The sequence below is a fragment of the Aspergillus undulatus genome (genome assembly GCF_047715775.1).
Source record: "Aspergillus undulatus strain CBS 261.88 unplaced genomic scaffold BDV17scaffold_65, whole genome shotgun sequence".
In the NCBI taxonomy this organism is placed as follows: domain Eukaryota; kingdom Fungi; phylum Ascomycota; class Eurotiomycetes; order Eurotiales; family Aspergillaceae; genus Aspergillus; species Aspergillus undulatus.
Genome location: NW_027396669.1, coordinates 57,312 through 79,896, shown reverse-complemented (window position 1 = coordinate 79,896; position 22,585 = coordinate 57,312). Strand labels below are relative to the sequence as shown.

The 22,585-nt window shown below is 52.6% G+C and overlaps 11 protein-coding genes across 11 annotated transcripts; 5 read left to right on the top strand and 6 right to left on the bottom strand.

The window, feature by feature from the left end:
* Positions 1 to 389: 389 nt before the first annotated feature.
* BDV17DRAFT_274126 (bZIP transcription factor) lies at positions 390 to 1,762 on the bottom strand. Its single transcript, XM_073759084.1, has 2 exons — positions 1,017 to 1,762; positions 390 to 962 (listed from the first exon to the last, which is right to left on the bottom strand). Exons 1-2 carry the CDS (start codon positions 1,725 to 1,727, stop codon positions 579 to 581), a joined length of 1,095 nt encoding a protein of 364 aa, XP_073611449.1. The 5' UTR covers positions 1,728 to 1,762; the 3' UTR covers positions 390 to 578.
* A 1,520-nt stretch (positions 1,763 to 3,282) lies between these two features.
* On the bottom strand, positions 3,283 to 4,188 carry BDV17DRAFT_208076 (uncharacterized protein). The gene is made up of 2 exons (XM_073755368.1): positions 3,887 to 4,188; positions 3,283 to 3,814 (listed from the first exon to the last, which is right to left on the bottom strand). Exons 1-2 carry the CDS (start codon positions 3,947 to 3,949, stop codon positions 3,359 to 3,361), a joined length of 519 nt encoding a protein of 172 aa, XP_073611448.1. The 5' UTR covers positions 3,950 to 4,188; the 3' UTR covers positions 3,283 to 3,358.
* A 1,207-nt stretch (positions 4,189 to 5,395) lies between these two features.
* On the top strand, positions 5,396 to 7,330 carry BDV17DRAFT_208073 (bZIP transcription factor). The gene has a single exon (XM_073755367.1). It carries the CDS (start codon positions 5,730 to 5,732, stop codon positions 6,789 to 6,791), a length of 1,062 nt encoding a protein of 353 aa, XP_073611447.1. The 5' UTR covers positions 5,396 to 5,729; the 3' UTR covers positions 6,792 to 7,330.
* On the bottom strand, positions 6,928 to 8,598 carry BDV17DRAFT_208113 (Gfo/Idh/MocA family protein). The gene is made up of 4 exons (XM_073755369.1): positions 8,405 to 8,598; positions 7,984 to 8,297; positions 7,759 to 7,906; positions 6,928 to 7,692 (listed from the first exon to the last, which is right to left on the bottom strand). Exons 1-4 carry the CDS (start codon positions 8,535 to 8,537, stop codon positions 7,064 to 7,066), a joined length of 1,224 nt encoding a protein of 407 aa, XP_073611446.1. The 5' UTR covers positions 8,538 to 8,598; the 3' UTR covers positions 6,928 to 7,063.
* Positions 8,599 to 8,734: 136 nt separating this feature from the next.
* Positions 8,735 to 9,507, bottom strand: BDV17DRAFT_274122 (uncharacterized protein). The gene is made up of 2 exons (XM_073759083.1): positions 9,352 to 9,507; positions 8,735 to 9,301 (listed from the first exon to the last, which is right to left on the bottom strand). The coding sequence occupies exons 1-2, from the start codon at positions 9,486 to 9,488 to the stop codon at positions 9,031 to 9,033; spliced, it is 408 nt and encodes a 135-aa protein (XP_073611445.1). The 5' UTR covers positions 9,489 to 9,507; the 3' UTR covers positions 8,735 to 9,030.
* Positions 9,498 to 10,240, bottom strand: BDV17DRAFT_274121 (Con-6 family protein). Its single transcript, XM_073759082.1, has 3 exons — positions 10,084 to 10,240; positions 9,877 to 10,032; positions 9,498 to 9,824 (listed from the first exon to the last, which is right to left on the bottom strand). The coding sequence occupies exons 1-3, from the start codon at positions 10,122 to 10,124 to the stop codon at positions 9,743 to 9,745; spliced, it is 279 nt and encodes a 92-aa protein (XP_073611444.1). The 5' UTR covers positions 10,125 to 10,240; the 3' UTR covers positions 9,498 to 9,742.
* Positions 10,241 to 10,374: 134 nt separating this feature from the next.
* BDV17DRAFT_208040 (trehalose-6-phosphate synthase) lies at positions 10,375 to 12,606 on the top strand. Its single transcript, XM_073755366.1, has 4 exons — positions 10,375 to 11,097; positions 11,181 to 11,921; positions 11,981 to 12,323; positions 12,395 to 12,606. The coding sequence occupies exons 1-4, from the start codon at positions 10,812 to 10,814 to the stop codon at positions 12,441 to 12,443; spliced, it is 1,419 nt and encodes a 472-aa protein (XP_073611443.1). The 5' UTR covers positions 10,375 to 10,811; the 3' UTR covers positions 12,444 to 12,606.
* Positions 12,607 to 12,920: 314 nt separating this feature from the next.
* BDV17DRAFT_274119 (hemerythrin domain-containing protein) lies at positions 12,921 to 13,755 on the bottom strand. The gene is made up of 2 exons (XM_073759081.1): positions 13,359 to 13,755; positions 12,921 to 13,280 (listed from the first exon to the last, which is right to left on the bottom strand). Exons 1-2 carry the CDS (start codon positions 13,710 to 13,712, stop codon positions 12,936 to 12,938), a joined length of 699 nt encoding a protein of 232 aa, XP_073611442.1. The 5' UTR covers positions 13,713 to 13,755; the 3' UTR covers positions 12,921 to 12,935.
* Positions 13,756 to 14,304: 549 nt separating this feature from the next.
* On the top strand, positions 14,305 to 16,589 carry catA (catalase catA; the record flags this gene model as incomplete). Its single annotated transcript, XM_073763023.1, has 2 exons — positions 14,305 to 14,851; positions 14,896 to 16,589. The coding sequence occupies 2 exons, from the start codon at positions 14,305 to 14,307 to the stop codon at positions 16,587 to 16,589; spliced, it is 2,241 nt and encodes a 746-aa protein (XP_073611441.1).
* A 370-nt stretch (positions 16,590 to 16,959) lies between these two features.
* BDV17DRAFT_295240 (uncharacterized protein) lies at positions 16,960 to 19,628 on the top strand (the record flags this gene model as incomplete). Its single annotated transcript, XM_073763022.1, has 3 exons — positions 16,960 to 17,519; positions 17,568 to 18,653; positions 18,734 to 19,628. The coding sequence occupies 3 exons, from the start codon at positions 16,960 to 16,962 to the stop codon at positions 19,626 to 19,628; spliced, it is 2,541 nt and encodes an 846-aa protein (XP_073611440.1).
* A 410-nt stretch (positions 19,629 to 20,038) lies between these two features.
* On the top strand, positions 20,039 to 21,656 carry BDV17DRAFT_295239 (URC4/urg3 family protein; the record flags this gene model as incomplete). Its single annotated transcript, XM_073763021.1, has 4 exons — positions 20,039 to 20,203; positions 20,284 to 20,623; positions 20,769 to 20,976; positions 21,035 to 21,656. 4 exons carry the CDS (start codon positions 20,039 to 20,041, stop codon positions 21,654 to 21,656), a joined length of 1,335 nt encoding a protein of 444 aa, XP_073611439.1.
* Between the last annotated feature and the right edge of the window lie 929 nt (positions 21,657 to 22,585).

Here is a 22,585-nt window from a genome sequence, read left to right as displayed (position 1 = left end):
CTCTAGCCATTCTCGGCGGAGACTGCAGCAATATTGTGCGATCATGTCACTTCAAAATGAGCTGATGTCTTTTCTCCAACATCATCGAGCAAGCCCACCTCTGCTAAAAAGAAGGTTGCCCTGTATGAATGTCTCGGGACCAGAATTGTGGCCGGAGAGAGAAGATTGGGAAGAAAAGGAAACACGTGGATATTCGTCCACTACCCGAATCATCACTTGCCAAGGATCGCTGCGAGCACTCCACGTACGGCAACAATAGCTATGCGCTCGTGCGGTGGAATTCTGGTGACGATCATATGCTCGTTCTCCAATGCCTTCCAGTCAATCTTGACAGGAGACTGATTTAGATCGAGACCTCGAGGGACCCCGAAACACTTATTCTGCTCGTATTTGAACTCAATATATTCACTGTAATAGATTCTGCTGGGATATATGCCTACATTGGAAATGCACACTGCGCTTAATAGCTCACAAATCGCAAGCCTCAGCATGTATATGATGCTGAAAACAGTATATTACTGGTTGGTTCTGTGACCCCATGCCAGAGAACGTGAAGTTGACTCGCCATGCCCAATTCATCAAACGGCAACGCTACCATCATCTCCCACATTGACATACTTTCTCAATTTCGGGAACATAGCTGCCCACTCGCGGCTAACCTGCCAATTCTCATAGTTATACAGCCCGGTCTCAAAGTTTTGAGTCGGCATTAGCTCCCCGTTGTCGCTAGTATATATGAATTCCTGGTCTTCTGGCCACCGAAAGTGGATCGAGCGCATGTACATGATCACCGAGTGGCGCGGATCTTGGTATGGTTGGGCACTGTGTATTAGCCGGTCGCGGAGTCCCGGCCAGGGGAGGAAGTCTATGCAAACGGGGTGCGGGATGGTCTTTTGGATTTCGGTCGGATAGAGCCAGGTTGGGACGTCGCGTTGGGTTTCTTCGTCGGGGCAGAGACGCCACTAAGTGAAAAGATCAGTTTGACGCATTGACGAGCCAGAAAGAAAGGAACCTACCCGGAGGAAGCGATACATCACGACATAACAAGCAAAAAGAGTGCGAACATTGGCTGGGCGGACCTGGCTGAAGACCAGGCCTAGGATCTGGATGACGGGATTATCTGTCGAGGTCGGACGGAAGACATGTACCAATGAGGGGGTGCGAGGAAGCCGCGTGCTATTCGAGATGCTCTTGTTGAGGCCCTGGTGAGCGCTCAGGAGGATGGAAAAGGTCGAGTACTCGAGACATTCATAGTAAGAGCGGTGGTCGACTCCGCACCGGCAGTCAACAGGGACATTATTATCTGGTTCACCAAGTGCCGGCGCAGGAACGAGCATCGGGAGTTTGTCTGCCGAGAGAAGGAGCATGTCCTGTGCATTGGGGAGAGGCCGCGGCTGGGCGAGTGAAGAAGCTGGCGATGTTCCGTTACCCGCGGCGCCGGCAGCGACGGGACTCGGTGTCTCCGCGAAGTCGAAGCAAGAGAAATACCGCGACTGATTCTGAAGTCGTTGGTTGAGAACACGAACTTGGTCGGTTAGGCTCTGGACAGCCTGCTGGAGATTTGTGACCTGGGCTTCGAGGCTCTCCATCTGCCGTTTCTGCTGTTCGCGTTTTGCCTTGTGGTTGATGCGATCGGCCTGGCGTTTGCGGGCGAGCTGAGCTTCGGTGCGGCGACGCTTCTTCTGGGCACCCTCGGTGGGCGTCGTGGGCGATTGGGCTATCTCCATTGTCTGGACTGGTGGTCTGACAGAGGGGGCTGGAGAGAGAATGGAGAGTGGAAGCAGTGAGATTGAAGACGAGCAGGGCAGGTGACGGGACTCGGTCAATCGGACTCTGCTTACCCCGCATTCTGGCTGCCCACGGCGGTTGGCTTGGCTCCTCGTCTTCCTTCTTAATCTCCCTGCTCTCACGATTTCACGAGGCTACTCAACGCTCAAAGCCTCGGGCTCTGGCTACAGTCATTCCATTCAGTCTCTCCGTGAGTATTCGTTGCAATACTACGTCTAAACATTTGAGCGACCGTGGTTGGGCTGACTCTGTTGTTGCTCCTTGGATCCCTCCGCGTCGTCATACGAACCGTGTTACCAAGTTACTACTGTGCTCAACCACGAGCCACGACGCCGCCCAAACTCTACAATCCGAGTGTCCCTCTCAACTGTAAGGTTCTCCAATCGAACCGCAACGATTTCCCGATCATCTCCACACAAGGTACCCCGGGATCGTATGCTCCGGGGATACCCTCCCCGCGCTTACCCGCCGGTTACCACCACCGAGCCTTACCTGAACGGAGTCGGTGTGGATTTAGCAGACGTCACCGGCTGCCACCATCAACTGCGGATGTTTTGGCTAGCTCCAGCCTGGACCGACGGAGTATTCTCGCCGCTACCAAAATCCCATCGCGAGAGCTCGCCATGCAAATAATATACCTCGCTACGCGGCGAAGCAGATCGAGTCTAATCTTGAGGATTGCTGCATCAGGTCCGCCACCAACTTTCCAGCTGCGACCTTGACACCTTCCGATCGATGATATGAACTCGGCTCGTTCCAAAATCGAGTGACTTCCTGGCGCCGGGGTATTGTGACTAGCTGCTTGGTAGCGTCCCGTTGGAGCCCACGACAATGGAGAGAGACCGTTCTGGGTGTCCCGTAGACAATAATCGCATTCACGATCACTTCCGAGGAAAATATGCTACGCCTCGATGACTTTGACCGTGAAATGTCTTCATACAGAGTATATAATATCGACCGCACGATGAGGACCGTGTGGACGGTGCTTTGGGGCATGAGCCTCGGAAGCTGTCTCGTAGCTTAGAGTGGTCGACGTCGACCACTCAACACGCAGGTCTCAACCTGCAGTGCAATACAAAAATGACCAATTATGTGCCCTTTGACCAGCCATCTACAGACGTCAATCTATCTTAAGGTACCAGCAATAACGAACTTGACGTCTGACTGAGCCGTTCCTGCCCTGGGCATCCCTGTGCAGGCAACGGTGTCGCACGAGAGGCTGAAGCGCAAGCAACGCCGTTCCTGAATACTATGTCCCTTGCAGATACGAGAGGGTGTGACCGTGCCAGTGGTCTAAAGTGCGCCTTTGCATTTACCTTTTGCACGAAATGGCCTGGACCTGATAATCCGGGGATGACGCGGACAACATCATTAACCCTTGCTTGGTTATATTCCATGGCTTCTTATGGCCTCCCATAAAGAAACGCCGTTACCTATTGCTAACCCGTATGCCGAACGTCTCCATTCTAGAAATGGTCACTCTAACAACAAGCTTCGTTTTGGAACACTGGCGGACGTCTGTCCACATAGGGGCCCTCAACCTATTCCATTCGAACACCACTCGGAAGTGTCAATACTGCTTCACAGAATAATCACGACGTCCCCCTGCGAACAATAGAGCGCTAGACGGCAGAAAGGCAAATGTCCCTCTCGAAGCGATCTTCTGCGGCACATCCCTAGAAACAACGGGGAGACTCGGGATTTGTATTTTCGTCCGCATTTTCTCGAAGAACCTGCGGTGTCGCGAGTTTGAACTTTCCGGGTCCGAACGACAGTACGATCGTGTCGCCTCCAGGACCGACACTCGCCGAGACACGTGACACCCGGGCTGTCGATAGTAGTTGTTCTCTGGATTGCGATGGGGGCTCGTCATTAGAGGCTGTATGCTCTGTCTCAATATCCTCGGAGACTGTGATATGCGTGGCGATTTAATGTAGGTGCTTTCTCGGTCCGCTTTGTCCACAATTTCCAGCGCCGCGGTCCTTTCCGAGTCAAGGGCTGGCGACTTAAATCCAATGAGGTCGTCCTAGGACATCAAAAAATTGTGAGGTTAACTTTGTTGAACAGCCCCAAAAAGCAACGCAGGGGGTGCGCGTACCGGCTTGGCGGCATGGGATGCGCCCGAGAGACGTGCATCATTATTCTCCGACACCTTATCCATCTCGACAAGACAGCGTGATATCCCGGACCAGCTCTGGAGATATCACGTACCAAATCATCCCATTCATCATGACAACTGTGAGGAGACGAAAAAGGATATGCACCCGTTGAAATACGTCCGGCGAGCTCTCTGTCGCGGAATGTTTACCTACTCCCTGCCCCCGCATTCCAACCATGATAATTAAAAAATCGCGAATTCAAATTGCCCGCCCCTCGAGACCCTTCAACCGCCCTCTATTAGAGTTATTCCATGTCACAAGAAGGTTCAGCGAAATTTCTATTCTTTGATGATGCAGACAATGACGTCACACCTGGATTTTGATAGCTAGAAGGGAGGGATGGTAGCTCAGAAGCTTGCAAAGAAGCCAGTCTGCTCTGTGAAAATGACACATCGGGCCCTGAAATGGCAAGAGCAGCCCGGTGATTTCTTCCCTACCATCTGGGATGGCATGCAGCTGAAGCGATGGAGCATTCCGTGTTATGGAGTTTGATATGCGTGCCAGGAAAGAGGTTCGAAAATTCGGCGTAGGCCCACGACTGGTGATGTCACTATACGATAACCTGCTGTCAATTCGCTTGGGGATTATTATCCTGGGGTCCTCTCTGATCTTTAAAGCCCTGGGAATGTCGATCCACCGGATCCAGAGATCCGTGTGGATTGCCCAGGTGAAGCTTGGGCACTGAGCTTGATGATTGGCGGGATGGTGAGCCAGCTTATTGACCCTGAGCGTAAGGTAGCGGTTTTTCCTGCATGGTGACACTGCAGTCTGTTGCACCTTTCCTCATCGTCTGTCGCTCAAGGTTCTTGGTGGCTTGTTTTAAACACGGTCTGGACTCTGGACCGCACCCTGACAAGTGGATGGCTAAATCGCCCGCTTACGTCGATCGACTGCACAATGAGATTGATGATTGATCACAAACATTCATCATGGATTGGGCTGCTTTACCTACTGCTCGATGCTGTTCTGCTAGAGCGTGGCTTTTTGGCCGTCCAGACTACTATATTTTTGCTGATTCGATAGCCTGCATCCGCAACGTTGTCGAATACGCTCGTACTGCGTATGCGGAGAAAATTATGTACTTCTGCTTCTGCTCCAAGCAGATATTTCGCTGAATTAACGTGCCTTTCGCCACTGTCATGATTCTAGAGCTCCAAGTAGCTTAGAGTAGTCTTGCCCCGCCCGGACGTCTATTCCCATCGCTCTGATTTATCAACGGGACGGGATTTGCACGAATCTGGCCGTGAAAGCGTCATACAGAGCATTTTGTACCCACTCCCTGGGTTCCCAGCGCGGGGGCTCATTCTCTATTATACCCGCTCTGCGACCGACCTGTCTCCAGAAGCAGCTGGTTCGTTGGAAGCCCTTCCATAGAAAACGTCAAGACCTTGAATGAACATGGTTTCGTCCTGCCCGATTTCTCCGCGGGTTCAATATATAACAAGATCTCGTTCTTGTCCCCATTGCGTCGCTTCTGCTCCTTGAATATTCCAGCTACTATATACCGCAACCGAGATCATACGACCTTGAAGTATCAATCTCACCTATTTAGGTTCTTCGCTACTGGTGATCATCAATTACCGACCCCGATCGATCTTGTCTTATACTGCTCGCAGAGATAGCTTACTTGATAACTGCTCTTCCTCAACCACTGCCAGATTGGACCGTCTGCAAGGCAATTTGATCAAACGCTATATAAGAGCAGGCTCTCGGTAATCTGCACCCATTACCATCCACGTCAACGTCCAGCACCAGTGCCCCAATCTCCTGGAGAACGACATTATGCCTACCCAAGTATTCTATCCGACGGATCTGGATGCATCTATCGCCCCAGACTCTCTCTTTATGGGAAACGATTTCCCGGGCGAGTTTCTCTCGCTCGCTGCACTCGACAAAGATTATCACCAAGAGATTTCAATGACACCGATGCCATTCCTACCTCACAATTCTGGCATAGACACCGTGCAAACCATGGCCCCAAGCTTTGAGGCCGGAGACGAGCCCGAAGAAACGCAAGACCGTCCTCGCCTCCGTAACCGCACACTCCGGCCAGCACCGCGCGGCATGCGGAAAGATTCAATGGGCATGAAAGCTGGAATGAACCAGCAACAGCCATTTTTCGACTCATACCAGCCCAGACCTAGCTTTCCAGCCTTCTCTTTCAACTCCAACTCCACACCCGACGCGGACTTCACCTTCGATCCCGATCGCGACCGTGCCAGTCCACACTCGGATCCGAGCAGCAACCCATCCACGTCTCCGATCCAATGGCATAGAAGCACGAATGAAACGGAGAAGCGAGCAAAACACCTGGAGCGGAACCGCGCGGCTGCAAGCAAGTCACGTCAGAAGAAGAAGCGTGAGACCGATCAGCTGCGCAGTCGGTTCCAGGAGGCTAGCCGCAGGAAGTCTGGATTGGAGGTTGAGATTAAGGAGCTACACAGCCAGTTGCTTTCCCTCAAGGATCAGATCCTCATGCACTCGCGTTGCGATGATGAAGCGATCCGGATGCATCTAGGGCGGATGGTCAAGCAAGCGGCGAGGCACGATTCTGCTTCTTCGGCTTCTATTCTATTGGCCTCGAATAGTGAAATCAATGAGATCAGCGCCAGGAGGCACAGCCGGGACCAGGTACAAGCAGGCTCCACGTCGCCAGCCCAAGAGGACGCAGCCGACCTACGTCCTCGCGGACAGAACTCTGAACCGGATATGACAAACTCCCAACAGTTTCCGGTGAGCATGGACAATGCGTCCTTGCCATGTGGAGTCGAGAAGCCAATGCTCGATCCGATGTTTTCCCAGCCGCAGGGCAACATCTTTGATCTGCAAATGAGTGTCAATTGATTTACGTCGTCTGTCCAACCTTTGCCTTGTTTTTGGAAGCGTTCCTTTCAACGATTTATGCTACTTTTATCTTGACGACCCCTGGCGCACACGGATGGTGGGTGGATCTATGATTTGAAAAGCGTTTACGATCTCTCTTTATATCGGTTTCGGTCTTCTATCCTTTCACGCCGAACGACACCTTGTACATTCAGGTACACACATATCAGGCCAAATAAACAATACACTCGTTGGCACCTATCCTACATAAATAACGCCCTAATAAAACGAATCTAACCCTGCTTTTCCCCCGTCCCAACCCCTTCTCCCCCCTTCTCCCCCCTGACCGGCAACCCAGCAGCCCGATACAGAGCATCAATAACCTCCATCTGCGTCACACTCTCCTCGTTCGACACCCAAGCCGCCGGCTCTCCCCCACGAACACGCTCCACAAACGCCTCAAGTTGCCACCGATACGTACTCCACCCCTTGCGTCCCCCCTTCCCTCCCGTCGTCTCAACACCCCCCCAAACGGGCCCACCGGCATACTGCCTCACGACCCCCGTCGTTCCCGCCTTCTTATCAAAAATCTCAATATAGTGATACAAATGCGGCATCATCGCATTATAGAAGTATAGTATAGCAGTCTCAGTCTCAACTTCTATACTCGGTAACTCCCAGAACCGTGGAATTACACCGCCGACCCAGGATCGGGACATGTCTGTGTAGATGCTGCTCTGCACGGCTCCGTCCCCGACGCTGGATCCGGCGGTGAATGTAAGGTATGCGTGCATTGCCTCGTCGACGCCGGGATCGGGGGCATGGGGGCGCATCGTCACGCTGTGGATGACGTCTGGGTGCGTCGTGCGCAGGAAGTACCGCGTGAATGAGAGGGCGTAGGTCATGTCCATTAAGGAACCGCCTGATGGGTAAGGTTTCTGTTAGCATTCAACATATGGCGATGATTTGAAGGGAGAGAGATGCGGACCAGCTAAATCATACTGCCACCGGATATCACCCTCCGGAACGCCAGGGGACGCAGTCATAAGCGCATTCGTGCGCAGAATCTTCCCGTATTTTCCTGCCTCGAGCAAAGAAAGGAATTTGTGTGCTGCGGGATGGAATTGCCAGTGGAACTAAATAGACACACAATCCATCATCAGTCTCGAACGATTAGGGACCTGGGAAAGAGCGGGAGCGGAGGGAACCATACAGCCTCCTCAAGAACCAACCCTTTCTCCTCGGCAATCTGCACAACCCTCCTCGCCTCCTTAGCATTGCTCATGAACGGTTTCTCGACGAGGACATGTTTCCCCCTCTTCAGTGCCTTGACCGTCCACTCGAAGTGCTCGCCGTTCGGGGTAGATATGTAAACGACGTCGACTGCGGGATCGTCGAGAAGAGCCTGGTATGATCCGTACGCTTGCTTGAAGTTGTACTTTTTCGCCTGCAATTGTGCGGTTTTCTGCGAGCGTGATGCGATTCCGTAGAGGGTTATATGGGGGTGGGTTTCCGTTGGGTGGATTACTGGTTTCCTATTAGATACTTTCAGAGCGTCCGGCGGGAGAGGGTGGGGTGGTTGTGTTGGTCTGTGGATTTGTATAGGTATGGAATAGGTTCGGACATGTACGTACTGGCAGCGGCGTTGATCTGCGCCGAGGACAAGACGCCTAGTTTCAGTGCGTCGGAGGATTTGCTGGGGGTCTTGTAGACGAAGGAGCCGAAGTACTGGTGTGCGAATGTTGCGGCTTGTAGGACGAGGGCCATGATGCTGAGGTTTTGATTTAGGGCTTACTAGCAGTCAGGTATGAAGATCCGAGACTGGAAGCTATGACAATGTCTGGTTTAAAATGTTGGCTTACGCTTACGATCAAAGAGGCGTACATGGCTTACTCTTAACGTCTATAGCTCTCTGTGTGATAAGAGATGAAGCGATTGACGTCAGGTGTACCTATTTAGCTCTACCGCTATCTTCCCTACTGTCAGCCATCTTTAGCATGCAGATTTAGGTACACTAGGCAGTCGTGACGATGTGCTAACCGTGGGTACATAGTGGTCCTGCTGTCCCGAGCGATCCGGAGCCCTTACCAGGCCATCTGGTTCCAAGGTCTGGAACCCCGTCTCGCGCCGAATCGGAAAGACCAAATACAGAATACTCCCAAGTCGATCAGTTACAGCTCATTTCACATTCGCTGTTTCTTGCATAGTATAGTTATAGTACATTTCGTAGTGGCGCTCCTAGTCTATCGCTCAACCAAAGCTACTTCTGCGGCCTCTTCGGATCAACCGTCCCCTTGAACTTGGCCGTCTCGGTCTCGCCCTCCCCCTTGATACTCTTCCCGGGCTCGTTGATGTACGGATTGCTGCTATCCGCATTATCCAGACCCTCCTGTTTCGAGCTCATGCTGCCTTCGCCTGCTGGTGCCTTGCGCGTTGCGGGCTGGTCCTTTGATGAGGGTGGTGTGCCGGCGCCGCTGCCAGACATGAGGTAGTAGGCGGCTGGAATGCCGAGGACGGCTGCGATGGCGATCCTGTTACAGTTAGTTATCAATTGGAAGGGTTGGTATGGAGATGGGAATACCATGTGCTGTTGCTGCCGCCTTTTGAGGGGTCGGGTGGTGATGCGTAGGTGCGACGCTGGGGGCGGGAGTGGATTCGGCGGGGTAGAAGTGCACGGGAGCGAGGGATCCGGAGAAGAGGGCGCGTTGGGAAAGACATTTTGATGGATGTGGTGAAAGTGATTATTGCAATTTGCTGTGATAGCTACATTCCCGGCGATGGGCAGAGAGAAGGTATATACAGCCCACCGTATGGCATGATCGCGGATGATGTAATAACAGGCCGCGATGAAGCTGTCATGATGTATGACCATGGTTGCTCTGGAGTACTCCACACAAGCTACTTGAGCTCTATTCCAAGCCCTGCCATTACTGCTGTGGGATCTAGACTACACGGAGACTTAAAAAGTACACTTATTCCTGGGGAGCATCCCTTCCCAGCTTCTCCTTGGCCTTCTGTTTCCCGCTCTCAGAGACGCCCGGGTTGTGCATTGCGCTGCCAATCATTAGCCCCAACTACCTACTGTAGAACAAAGCAGGGAACTCACGCCTTAAGCCCACCCGCCATTCTGTTGGGTGATTTGTTGCGATCACCCCGGATTTTGTACAGTTCTTCCTGAGGTTGGTTCCCGCCAATCTCATTGTCGAGGACAGACTGGGCGTGGTCCTTTGCTTCTTGCGAGACGTTGGGGTTGTTGAGGGTGCTAAAACAGTCAGCCTAGTCAGCTCGTCGGTGTAGATCAGGGAAAACTCACGCCTTATAGCCCCGCATCTGGTTGATCCTCTCGTCGGCCATAATGTTGATTGCTTTTATTCAACGTTGGAATGTAGAATTCGTTTCTCCGATCTAGCTGTGGTAGTTTAGTTCTGTTTTTTCGGCAGGTTAATCGTTAGCCCGCATTATATAAAGTCCTGCCCCGGTTACTGCACGCTTAGCCTGACGTCGCCCTGAGCTCATATAGATGTCAGTTCCATACTTTGTCCGATCAACCGATCTGATAACTCTCAACAACTTCTCTAGAGTATCTCTGGGTAGGACATGAACCGGTGGCTGCAGCTGTACGTATGACGTCATCGGCCCGTCACCAGCCAAGTGATCTCCCTCTCCAGCTCTCGTCTTGACATCTCATGCAATTTCCCAGTTAGACAGTGATAGTCATTCCCTTGTACGGCAGGGGTCCTTCAGCCTTGGATTTTGACATCAGCCCTCCACGTATCACACGCGTCTGTCGCCGCACTGGCGCCATGTGGCCTGCTTGATGGTGCACAATGGCGTACTTTGTATGATGCAGAAACTTGAACAAGAACATACATAAGCAGCTGTTTGTCCAAATAGCTTCATCCGTCTATTTATATTTTCGGTTTCCGTTTGCAAAATATACGCCGTCATAGCCAACAGCAACTCGCAACCGCAACCACCAACCAAAATAACAGCCACCACCCTACCCTGGAAAACCACCACACAAACCAAAAACTAACCACCATGGCCGACGAAAAGAAGCGCCAGCTAATAATCGTCTCGAACCGTCTTCCCCTGTCCCTCAAAAAGATCGACGGGAGATATGAATCTTCCCTGTCCAGCGGTGGTCTCGTAACGGCCCTGTCGGGGATAAGCTCCTCGACGGACGTGCGCTGGTTCGGGTGGCCGGGCTCGAACATCGAGGATATGGAGGAGCGCAAAGTCGCTGCTGCCTCGCTCGCTGAGAATAATGCCATTGGGATATTCCTTGATGAGGAGCTCGCGCATGCGCATTATAATGTTTTTTCGAGTGGGTCATCCTTAATCCTTATCCACTGTTGTATAATGAATTCAATGACAAGATGCATGGTTGTTAATGGGTACATAACGCAGACGGCATCACCTGGCCAATCCTACACTACCAATCCGGCGTCGACTTCAACGAAGACGGCTGGAAAGCATACCAGCGCGTGAACGAAGTCTTCGCAGATACAGTCGCCGACTCTGCGTCCTCCGGCGACCTAATCTGGGTGCACGACTACCACCTCCTCATGTTCCCTGCTTACCTACGCGACCGGCTGGAGAAGCAGGGCAAGAAATGCCCTATTGGCTTTTCCCTGCACACGCCCTTTCCCGCGCAGGACTTCTGGCGCGCTCTCCCCGTGCAGAAGGAGTTGCTCCAGGGTGTCCTGGCGTGCGATGTGATTGGGTTCCATACGGATGAGTATAAGCGCAATTTCGTGGAGTGTTGCGAGCGCGGTCTGGATGTTAAGGTTGACGGCGATGATATTGAGTACCAGGGGCATAAGGCGCATACGGGGACGTTCGTGGTGGGAATTGACCCGCAGAAGTTCACGGATGGGCTTGCCGGTGGGGAAGTGAAAGCGCGCGTCGATGAGTTGGAAGAGGAGTATAAGCGCAAGATTGTGATTCTGGGTGTTGACCGGCTGGACTATACGAAGGGTCTTATCCAGAAGTTGCAGGGGTACGCACACTTCCTGCACGAGCATCCGGAGCTCAAGGGCAAGGTCACGCTTATCCAGGTTGCTATTCCGTCGCGCGAGGACGTCAAGGAGTATCAGGAGCTTGAGAGGGAATTGAGTATGCTTGTGGGGCAGATTAATGGGGAGCATTGTACGTCCCTACTATTCATTGAAATACCCGGAGGAGATCCATACTGATAGGTCTGCTAGCAACCCCGGACGGCTCTCCGATAGTCTACCTCCACCACTCCGTCCCCTTCACAGACCTAACAGCCCTCTACCGCATCGCCGACATCTGCCTAATCACTTCCCGCCGCGACGGGATGAACCTCGTCGCAGCCGAGTACGTCGCCTGCCAGAAAGACCGATACGGGGTGCTCGTGCTCTCGGAGCTTGCAGGCGCAGCGGCATTCATGGGCGAGGGAAGCATCACGTTTAACCCATCTAGTGCGCATCAGCTGTCGGACTCGATTTACAGGGCGGCGACGATGAGTAGGGAGGAGAAGAAGAGGGGGTATGCGCAGTTGGAGAGGTTTGTTAAGACGAATACGAGGTATGTTTTCATTCCTCCTCTCCCCTGCACTTGTGGGTTTGGATTGTTGGGCTGATGATTGGTGCGTTTAGTGAGAGATGGGGCGAGGCGTTTACGAATGCTCTTGCTCAGTTTGCGTAGGATGGGTTTGTTTTGTTGTATTTGAGTTGGGCTTAGGTACCGCGAGATTTCTTTAAGACTGGCATTCTTCTTACACAGCGACGGCGTTCGACAGATTGTATCTACGTGTTTTAGCTGAGCAAGTACCTACCGTAAGCAATCTTGTTGGTTCCAAACCATCCTGATATTTTCAAAGATCTTCTTCCGTCAGAGTCATCCCACAATCTACTACCTCTCCGCAGACCCCCGGGGCGCCGCCCTCGGCTGGACCTACTCATGTCGTCCGTAGACATTATTTACCCTGTCTACTGTCGCCATGCACGACAGACAGACTAACATCTCGTTGCTACAACACACCTCGTGGGCACTATCTTCCGAGCCTCAACTGAATCTCATTCTGAACTCAACTCAGACAATCGCAGACAATCACAGACAATCAAAACAAGTACACTAGATACAATTCACCCCATCCCTCCCATCCCCTTCTCCCCTCCCCTACTCTATTCTACCAACCTACTTAGTACTAGGATTCGGCATCCCCTTCGTATGTGGCCAAGACCGAAACAAGTCCGCGAGATGATCAATCGGCGCCGCCATAAGCCCCACGGCCGTCTCAAAAGGCGGTTTATCAGGCGCACTGGGGTGCGAGCGACTAGGCACAAACATCTTCGTGCGCCCGAAAGACTTGGATAGTTTCTCGCTGTCTGATGTGGAAAGCGCCTCTTCGAGTTTGGGGAGGTCGTCTTTTTCTTCTTCGGCTATGTGTTGACCTAGCGGATCCCAGATGGACTTTAGGGTTATCTCGAAGTCTGGGTCTGTGGGGGTGAGGTTTTGGAATTTTTTGAGTTTTTCTTTCACCTGTTGCGTACCTTGTCAACAAGTGCTTTTAAAGAGATGGCGGTGAATTTTGTTGGGGGGTTCTGGTCCGGGGCGTACCTGGTTATGCTCACTCCGATCCTTATCCGCCATAGCGCGGCCATCAGGCAGTTGTTTCTCGAACTGCGGGTAGACAACAAGTTCCTCGCCGATGGAATGGCGGGCAAGTTCCCAGACGAACTGGTTCTGCCACTGGGTCTTTTCCTTGTCGGTGGTTGCGGAGAGGATCTTGTTGTGGTAGTCCTCTATCTCGCGGTGGTCTTCCTTAATGGCGTCGGAAATGCGGGGAGCCATGCTTATTGGGGATTGGGAGATGAGTCTTTTGTGAATGGGGCTGGAGACCTTGAGGAAGGGCTGAAGCTGAAGTTGAAGAGGTCGAGGGGTTATAGTTTGAATGCAGGTGCGGATGGACATTTTAGAGAGAGATTCTGAAAGTGAGGTTGTGGGTAGATGTAGATATATATTTATGCTGTGGTTGCTGCTTCTACACGATCATTGTACGACGGCTTTATGGCTGGCGACTTGGTGTCGTCATTGTGAGATTTATGCTATGCTATCAGGTATCCAGGGGCCTAAAATGGCCTGGATGAACCTATTTCTGGGCTCATGAATGTGTAGTTGTGAGGTGGAGGACATTGTATGGTTGTTGTAGTGGTGGTGGTGCGCTGCGATCGGCTTGACTCCGACCAGTGAGGATTGCGGTTTATTCAGCGTCATGACCACGAACAGTATGGATGCGAAGACCAATGATTAATGATTACGAGCTTCGAGCTCTGAGGTCTGCAGGTCTGGATTGACAGCTTTGCAATACGCTTGTTAATCCAGCTTGGAAATCCCGGCTGCAGAACGGTTGTCATCATCCTCACATCATCGTATACTCCCATGATGTCACGACTTCCGGCCCTCCGATCGTCCACGAGCAAAGCTATAATTACAGCTCGAAGAAATGATAACCTTATCTTCGCTCAACCAAGCTTCTGCACTCTCCACACATAATCACCCGCTCATGGCTACCACTGTCGCCGCCGGCCTGCAAAAGGCCCAGCAAGCAGTGCAGGACACTGCCACCAAGAACAAGAAGCTTGTCGACCTTGAACCCGAGACCACAAATTTCCACACGGGTCAACCGCAAGCGACAGACCATGGAGTCGGCATCACCGACCCCGACCACTGGCTGCACGCCGGGAATGACCAGCATGCTGGCCCTTCGCTGCTCGAAGACCAGATCGCCCGCGAGAAGATCCACCGCTTTGACCACGAGCGCATTCCCGAGCGCGTTGTCCACGCGCGAGGAACCGGTGCTTTCGGTAACTTTAAGCTTCATGAGAGCATCGAGGATCTGTCATATGCGGGCATCTTGACGGACACATCGCGCAACACACCGGTGTTCCTGCGTTTCTCCACTGTCCAGGGAAGCAAGGGAAGTGCCGACACTGTGCGCGACGTCCGCGGTTTCGCTATCAAGTTCTATACAGACGAGGGTAACTGGGATATTGTCGGCAACAACATTCCTGTCTTCTTCATCCAAGATGCGATCAAGTTCCCCGATTTCGGTGAGTATTCCCATCATTGCCACCAAGCTTCGCTAACCATGCAGTCCACTCTGTCAAACCCGAGCCACACAACGAAGTTCCCCAGGCGCAATCAGCCCACAACAACTTCTGGGACTTTGTCTATCTTCACCCGGAAGCGACGCACATGTTCATGTGGCACATGTCCGACCGCGCCATTCCCAGGTCATACCGTATGATGCAGGGCTTCGGAGTCAACACTTACTCCCTCGTTAACAAGGAGGGCAAGCGCCACTTTGTCAAGTTCCACTTTATCCCCCATCTTGGAGTGCATTCGCTCGTTTGGGATGAAGCTCTCAAGCTGGCCGGTCAAGACCCAGACTTCCACCGCAAGGACCTCATGGAGGCCATCGACAACAAGGCCTACCCCAAGTGGGACTTTGGCATTCAGGTTATTGCCGAGGAAGATCAGGACAAGTTCGAGTTCGACATCCTTGACGCAACAAAGGTCTGGCCCGAGGACCTTGTGCCAGTCCGTGTTATTGGTGAGCTCGAGCTCAACCGCAACGTCGACGAGTTCTTCACCCAGACGGAACAGGTCGCCTTCTGCACCAGCCACGTCGTCCCTGGTGTTGACTTCTCCGACGATCCTCTCCTTCAGGGCCGTAACTTCTCCTACTTCGACACCCAGATTTCCCGCCTGGGCATCAACTGGGAGGAACTCCCAATCAACCGTCCCGTATGCCCATTCCTCAACGTTAACCGCGACGGTGCCATGCGCCACCGCATCACCAAGGGCTCCGTCAACTATTGGCCTAATCGCTTCGAGGCCAACCCTCCGGCGCAGGCCGGTCCCAAGGGCTTCCAGTCGCACCCGCAGCCCGTAACAGGGTGCAAGCGACGCGACCTTTCCCCGAAATTCAAGGAGTACCACAACCAGGCCCAGCTCTTCTACAACTCCATGTCCGATGTTGAGAAGAGCCACATCACCAAGGCATTCTCCTTCGAGCTGGACCACTGCGACGATCCGATCGTCTATGAGCGTCTGGCCGGAACCCGTTTGGCAGAACTCGATCTTCCCCTCGCTCAGGCTGTCGCTGAAATGGTCGGCGCGCCAATTCCCCAGAAGGCGCTCCGCCCCAATCACGGAAAGAAATCCATCCGTCTCTCCCAGTTCGACTTCCCACCCAAGGTTCCCGGCATACCCAGTCGCCGAGTTGCCATCATCATCGGTGATGGTTTTGATAGGATCGCATATGAGGGAGTCAAGGCCAGCATCGTCGCTGCTGGCGCCCTCCCTTTCATCATCGGCACAAAGCGTTCACCTATTTTTGCCCAAGGCGAGTCCAAGGACTCCGGTAAGGGTGTCGTACCAGACCACCAATATGACGGCCAGCGCTCAACCATGTTCGACGCAACCTTTATCCCCGGCGGATCTCACATCAAGGCCCTTCAGTCGAACGGCCAGATCCGATATTGGATCGCCGAGACCTTCGGTCATCTGAAGGCCCTTGGTGCGACGGGAGAGGCTGCCCAGCTCGTAAAGGAGGTCCTTGGCAACGTTATCGGGGTAGAGGTTGCCGGTGCCGACGCGAAGGAGCCCGTCGAATGGTACGGTGTTGTCACTGCCCGCGGTCCTGAGAGCGCGGAAAGCCTTAGCGAAGGCTGGAAGATCCTGAAGGACGCACCTGATTTTGTCGGCAAGTTCTTCTATCAAATCAGCCAGCACCGGAATTGGCAGCGTGAGTTAGATGGCTTGGCTTCAAGTATTGCGTTCTAGGCGCTGTGCATGTACTTATAAATTATCATGTTGTTATGAGACGGCGTTATTTGTATCTAAAACTCCCCCATAGCTCTGGAATCAGCTCGTAGATAACAAGGCCTTCTTCCGTCCCCAACTTTTGATGTCATTTAACAGACACAACAATCTCTTGGCGGCTGCAGAGTCGAACAATGAATGGCTCCATTATGCGATGATCCTAGAGCACTTGTTCAACTTCGCATGGGGAAGATGATTGTTATTGCCAAGATGTCGCTTCGTCAAGTCTTTAAGTTAAACGAACGCTCTTCCCACCGTGCATCCTCACAGAATGTCATTCATTTCTGTCGCCAACAACTGGTGGATGGGCTGAGCTTCGTCCAACGCAGCGATGATCAATTTCAGGTGGCGAAGCAATGATGAACCGAACTCAGACGAGAAGCCAGGGCTCCTTTCGCAGCTCAGTCTCGCATCACGGTGGTCGGATCTGTCACAGTCGCAAACCTCGATAGCAGAAAATGACGAGCCGCGATCACTACATGGGCGCGACTGGATCAAAGGCGTCGTGGTCTGCTCATGGATCATGGGGACCGTTCTCTCACTCAATATCATCCTCACTGTTATCGCCGCCGGAATTGCCTACTCCAAGAACAATGAGACCGATTTCCCCTTTGCCTCGCTGCATACGGGAAGTTGTTCAGTTACCAAAAAGTGGACAACGGGATTGCACCTTGTCATCAATGTTCTAAGCACTGCCATGTTAGGCACCAGTAACTATTGCATGCAGTGTCTCGCGTCACCGTCCCGAGCGGAGGTTGATGATGCGCATAGCAAGCGGCTCTGGTTGCGCATTGGAATTCCCAACATCTGGCATCTGTTAAGGAGGCAGCGCGGCAGAAGGCAGTCATTGGGTTGGCTGCTGATGGTCACGTCGTTCCCAATTCATCTTATGTAGGTTTTCGTTTGCCTCTGTTTACATTCAGTTAGCTCATGTACCAGTTACAACTCGGCCTTATTTTTCGCTCTTGGACCTACAAAGTACACAGACATTGTGGCGCCGGCTGGCCCAATGAGAGGGAATACGTCCGCCGATTTTGAAGAATGTTTTGAGGACAATATCGGGCTTGATCTCGCAGCTATCAACGCCTCGATGAGCCGCTCTGACCTCCAGACTTTATCTAAACAAGATTGCATTAACACCTTTGCCCAGGACTACGTATCCGCGCAGAGATTGGTTGTCCTGGTCACCAACGATCCAATGCCAGATGGCGAGCCACTAGCATTCATGGGCCCAGGGAATGACCCCATCGGATCCGGATCCGGATCCGGAAGTCCTTTTGATTGGCTCTGCGATGGCGACCACGATTGCACAAAAGACATGGTGAATGCAACGTCCCTTTCCTGGGAGGTGCGGCCATACAAGTTCTCGACACCTTCGATACGTCTCTCGATTCAAACTCAAAGCAGGACCAGTAATCAGTCCGGTCATATCTATTTCAATCCAGGCTCGGAGCTGGACAGACCAGATGTTCGGCGGCTGAATGAGATCCTCTCAGCTCATCCACGTCCCTATGAGGACAAAGTTCAGGATGAGTTAGATGACCCCTCCAACTGGGTCGACCCGTCATCTTCACAAAACGTGACAATCCGGGGGCATAACCCAATGTGCCGTCCTCAGCTGAATAGTCAGTCCGAGAGACAAGAACAGACATATTCAGTTGATCACTGCTTGACTGTCCCGATTGACGAGACATGTCAGTTGTTCTTTAGTCCTCCAATCTGTCTCGTTGTGATTGCCTGCAATCTGGTGAAGCTGATATGCAGCCTGCTTACGGCGAAGGATTACCGGGAAGATATATTTCTGACCATTGGAGATGCAATCGCGTCATTCCTTGGTCGTCCAGATCCTACAACGGAGAGTAGCTGTCTTTTGCCCAAGGCGCTGGTCGAAAGAGGCAGTCAAGGTTGGCGCAAGAAGCAAAAGAAGAAACGGGGAAAGACCAGGATTATGATATTCCTGCATCAAGGGATTCACAAAAGCTCCCCCTGCCACTCGGACGACGGCCAAAGCGATGGTTCCAGGCCGTGAGTACCGGCCGCTGGATCTTCACAATCCTAGTGTGAGTTCTCTTTTATCCGTGCAGCAACGCCGGCTGACCTACCAGATTCGTTTGCATGCTCATTCCGGCTATCTACCTTCTTCGCCTTGGCATCCTGGATTATAATCAAGGCTATGGAGTGAAAACCATTTGGGACAGCGGGCTTGGCGAAGTGACCGGCTCAACTCTCCTTGATGGCATACCCGTCCCACGTGGCGACCAGTCAATACTACCGATGATCCTCTTAGCAAACACGCCTCAAGTCTTTGTCTCCTTCGCTTACTTTGTCCTCAACACTTTGCTTACAATAATGCTCGGTGCCGTCGAATACGACAATTATGCACGAGTTAAGAAACCGCTCCGGGTCTCGTGGCCCCGGAGAGCCCAGAGATCAACTTATTACCTATCTTTGCCATATCGGTATAGCTTCCCACTGCTTAGTGTTTCCGCAATCCTACATTGGCTTGTTTCGCAGAGTCTGTTCTTCGTTCAAATAATTCCCTTCGACATGAATGGTAAGGAGGATCCTGGCGAGGAAATCACAACCGTTGGCCATTCTCCCGTTGCAATCATTTTCGCCATTATCGTTGGTGGACTCCTTCCAGTCGTCTCTATGCTTCTTGGTCTCCGGCGTTTCAAGTCGTCGATGCCGCTGGTGGCGCAGTGTAGTGCTGCGATCAGTGCAGCCTGTCATCCAGCCACATCAAACTCGAGCGATGATGCGGACCACGCTTTAATGCCCGTTCAATGGGGTGAAATCCCCGGCGTCTATGAGTCTCCAGATCCGTGGACGTTTCCAAACCGGCTTGGCGGAAATACGGCGAGTGCCCACGAGAGCGACCAGCGCCCAGCGTCGTTGTCTAGCTTATCTGATCTTGATGCTGTGGAGTCAGGCTTCTATCATAGTTCTTTTACGTCTGGGGAGGTGTATGAGCCGACTAAGGGGCGGCTATATATATAATGTCTTATTGCAGCACGAAAGTCGCGCAAATGTAACGATCAAAGCATTTTACATTCTCCACACCACTTAGCTCTCAATAATGAGTCTCAAACATAATTGGCAATATTCGAGCTCATTCAGAAGTAGCTAAAGGAGCGGAGGTCTCCGTAGCAGTGACGCCAAGCTCCTTAGAACACTGCAACAGCTCCAACTGCTTATCAGCCTTATCAGCAACTCCGATAAGCCATTCAAGCTCCAGCTACCCCGCACGTGGTACAGGCCACCCTTACCTAGCTATCAGGTAACCAAGCTGTCCTTCCCTCCCATCGTCCAACCTCGAGGCCGACTAGTACCCCGTATCTACTCACTTTGGTCTTAATTCCTATACCGTCACCACCCCTGATACTCACGACTACAACTTAACCACAAAGATGCCCGCCCAAGACCTCAATCTCAACCCCCTTCTAACGCTCCAATCCGTCCGCTCAAAAGCCCACCGCGTGCTGGATCTCGCGAACAACAACGCCCTAAACCACTTCGAATACCGCCCTGACCGTCTCGACGCGACGGTTGAATATGTTATCGATGTTATCCAGGTATTCACCTTACCTCTCGCCTCTACCCACCCTGCAATATAGAAGATGTCAAGAGACCTAACAAGCCCCATCCCCCACAGCGCGACTTCGGGCCCAACAATTACGACACCATCCCGCCGCACGGCCGATGGCAGCACTTCGAGGTCGGCGGTGTCCCGCGGATAGATCAGTTACTGGAATCGTGGGATGAGAAGGGTTACCAGGCGCTGGAGAAGACGCGCGGGTTGATCGATTTGTTCTTCGTGTCGGTGCTTCTTGACGCGGGGGCTGGTGATGCTTGGAAGTTTACCGAGCCTGGGTCGGGGAATGTTTATACCCGCAGCGAGGGGATTGCGGTGGCGAGTTATTATATGTTCCGTGATGGGTGTTTTGCGGGGGCAGGGACGGGAGGGGAGGGTGAAAGGAAGGATGTTGTTACTGGTGAGTTTGTCTTATTTACACCCACCTACTTCTAGGAATAAGGTCCGATGTCGGCGTGGGATACAGTGGGAAATCGTAGGGGATCTACTTACGTACTCATCAGTGGAAGCCTGAAGGAGTGGATGCTGATATATGTGGGATGCAGGTCCCGGTCTGCAGAATTTCTCGGTCGAGGCACTTTACCGCGGATTCCAGATCGACGATGAGAAGAATCCGCTTGTCGGTGCGTCTGCAAGAGTTGAGATACTCCAGAAGCTGGGTGGGTCGCTACTTCAGAATAAGGAGTTCTTCGGGGCTACGGGGAGGCCCGGTAGGCCCGGGTCGCTTGTCGGTATGCTGCCTTTCCTCACTGGGTATTGGGAAAGAGTAAGAAAGTGCTGATAGTAGTGGAGATTACCTCACCCGAAACAGGCGTGAGAAGCTCGATTATGCTGAACTCTGGGGCGTCCTCCAAACCCTCCTGATACCAATCTGGCCCTCTGACCGGACGAAGGTCGCCGGGGAACCGGTGGGCGATGCATGGCCGCTCTTAGCGCTGAGCAAGCACGAAGCCACGGCATCCGAGTCCTCGGACACGGCGATAATCCAGCCCTTCCATAAACTGACCCAATGGCTCGGATACTCCCTCAAGGTCCCCTTCGAGAGGTTACTAGGCAAAGAGTGGGACAACGCACACCTCGGAACCGGGCTTCCTGAGTATAGAAATGGCGGGCTATTTGTTGACATGGGCGTTCTGACGCTCAAGCCTGAGGCGTTGGAGCGGGGATTGAAGAATCTAGGGTCGAAGAATGGGCTACCGTGTTTTGGAGCAGGCGATGATGAGATCGTTGAATGGCGGGCGATGACGGTCGCATTGCTAGATGTTCTGCATGAGCGGATATTGGGCGGTGGGAAGTTCGGTGACGTGAGCCTTTCACTGCCGCAGGTCCTGGAGGCTGGATCGTGGAAGGCGGGGAGAGAGATCGCGGCGGAGAAGAGGCCGGAGACAAGGTCGAGTCCGATTCTGAATTCGGGAGATGGGACTTTATTTTAGTGTGGGGTGGGTAGCTGCGAAGGCCTTTCATATAGTACCCAGAGTGGGAGGATATCTTGCTCGGAAATAAGACTCGGGAATGAGGCCTGGAATGATTTGCAGTTGTCGTTTTGTTATGACGGCAATGGACATTCTTAGCCGCGTCTTAGCTCCACTCCGCATCATCTTCCTTCTTCGCAGCAACTGCAGCAGCGGCGGCGACGTCGAAAGCAGTAAGGTAGCCAGTATCAATGTCCCCTCTGTTGGCCGGTTTCGTTGAATTGGCGGCATTGTCAGAACCCGAGACCACATTCCGACACTCAAACAATAGAAGTAACGCGAAAGGCTCAAGTGGCCAACGGGTTTTATAAGCAAACTTCAAGGCATGACCACGAGACCACGTAGGATATCTCAACATATCCCATCCCATGAGGAACGGCGGGCGAAGCAATCCAAGACATCGCAGTCTTCGAGTAAGCAGTTGCGTCTTAGAACCCGATTCTGCATGCTTTAGTCAGTGACCTCAACAACAGCGTCAGAATTCGCAATCTATATGGCGATCTGACTTGCTATGGCATCAAACAAACCGAATTAAATGAATCGCGCGACAAGCTGCGAAAAAAGCATTTTGGATGGCGGAGCCGGCCCGGTCAGTGGACAGAAGAGCGGTGTACCCGGGTGTGCCGATGGTGAATTATAATCCAGTTGGAGATACTGATCGGAAGGCCCTTGGGCATCGGTCGAGTCGTCGCCAATATTGTATTCGGCATAGTTTGCATGTATAGGCTATTAGGCATTTAGCCACTGATTTGGCGAAATCTCGATTATCGAATAACAAGCGTGCGATCTAGATGGGCCCGGTGCCTAAGGCCATGGTGACAGACGTCGAATGACCACGGTAGCGCGTGGAACCTCGGTATGAGCTACGGATTCGTTACGCAGAGAGCGCC

Coding starts and splice junctions, on each gene's coding strand:
- BDV17DRAFT_274126 (XM_073759084.1), bottom strand. CDS start 1,727: ATGGAGATAGCCCAATCGCCCACGACGCCCACCGAGGGTGCCCAGAAG. Junction 963..1,016: donor TGATGTATCGCTTCCTCCGG/GTAGGTTCCTTT, acceptor CTTTTCACTTAG/TGGCGTCTCTGCCCCGACGA.
- BDV17DRAFT_208076 (XM_073755368.1), bottom strand. CDS start 3,949: ATGGATAAGGTGTCGGAGAATAATGATGCACGTCTCTCGGGCGCATCC. Junction 3,815..3,886: donor CATCCCATGCCGCCAAGCCG/GTACGCGCACCC, acceptor TTGATGTCCTAG/GACGACCTCATTGGATTTAA.
- BDV17DRAFT_208073 (XM_073755367.1), top strand. CDS start 5,730: ATGCCTACCCAAGTATTCTATCCGACGGATCTGGATGCATCTATCGCC.
- BDV17DRAFT_208113 (XM_073755369.1), bottom strand. CDS start 8,537: ATGGCCCTCGTCCTACAAGCCGCAACATTCGCACACCAGTACTTCGGC. Junction 7,907..7,983: donor GGTTGGTTCTTGAGGAGGCT/GTATGGTTCCCT, acceptor GTGTCTATTTAG/TTCCACTGGCAATTCCATCC. Junction 7,693..7,758: donor GTGGCAGTATGATTTAGCTG/GTCCGCATCTCT, acceptor CTTACCCATCAG/GCGGTTCCTTAATGGACATG.
- BDV17DRAFT_274122 (XM_073759083.1), bottom strand. CDS start 9,488: ATGTCTTTCCCAACGCGCCCTCTTCTCCGGATCCCTCGCTCCCGTGCA. Junction 9,302..9,351: donor GGCGGCAGCAACAGCACATG/GTATTCCCATCT, acceptor TAACTGTAACAG/GATCGCCATCGCAGCCGTCC.
- BDV17DRAFT_274121 (XM_073759082.1), bottom strand. CDS start 10,124: ATGGCCGACGAGAGGATCAACCAGATGCGGGGCTATAAGGC. Junction 10,033..10,083: donor CAGATGCGGGGCTATAAGGC/GTGAGTTTTCCC, acceptor TGACTGTTTTAG/CACCCTCAACAACCCCAACG. Junction 9,825..9,876: donor ATGGCGGGTGGGCTTAAGGC/GTGAGTTCCCTG, acceptor AATGATTGGCAG/CGCAATGCACAACCCGGGCG.
- BDV17DRAFT_208040 (XM_073755366.1), top strand. CDS start 10,812: ATGGCCGACGAAAAGAAGCGCCAGCTAATAATCGTCTCGAACCGTCTT. Junction 11,098..11,180: donor GCATTATAATGTTTTTTCGA/GTGGGTCATCCT, acceptor TACATAACGCAG/ACGGCATCACCTGGCCAATC. Junction 11,922..11,980: donor GCAGATTAATGGGGAGCATT/GTACGTCCCTAC, acceptor TAGGTCTGCTAG/CAACCCCGGACGGCTCTCCG.
- BDV17DRAFT_274119 (XM_073759081.1), bottom strand. CDS start 13,712: ATGTCCATCCGCACCTGCATTCAAACTATAACCCCTCGACCTCTTCAA. Junction 13,281..13,358: donor ATCGGAGTGAGCATAACCAG/GTACGCCCCGGA, acceptor GGTACGCAACAG/GTGAAAGAAAAACTCAAAAA.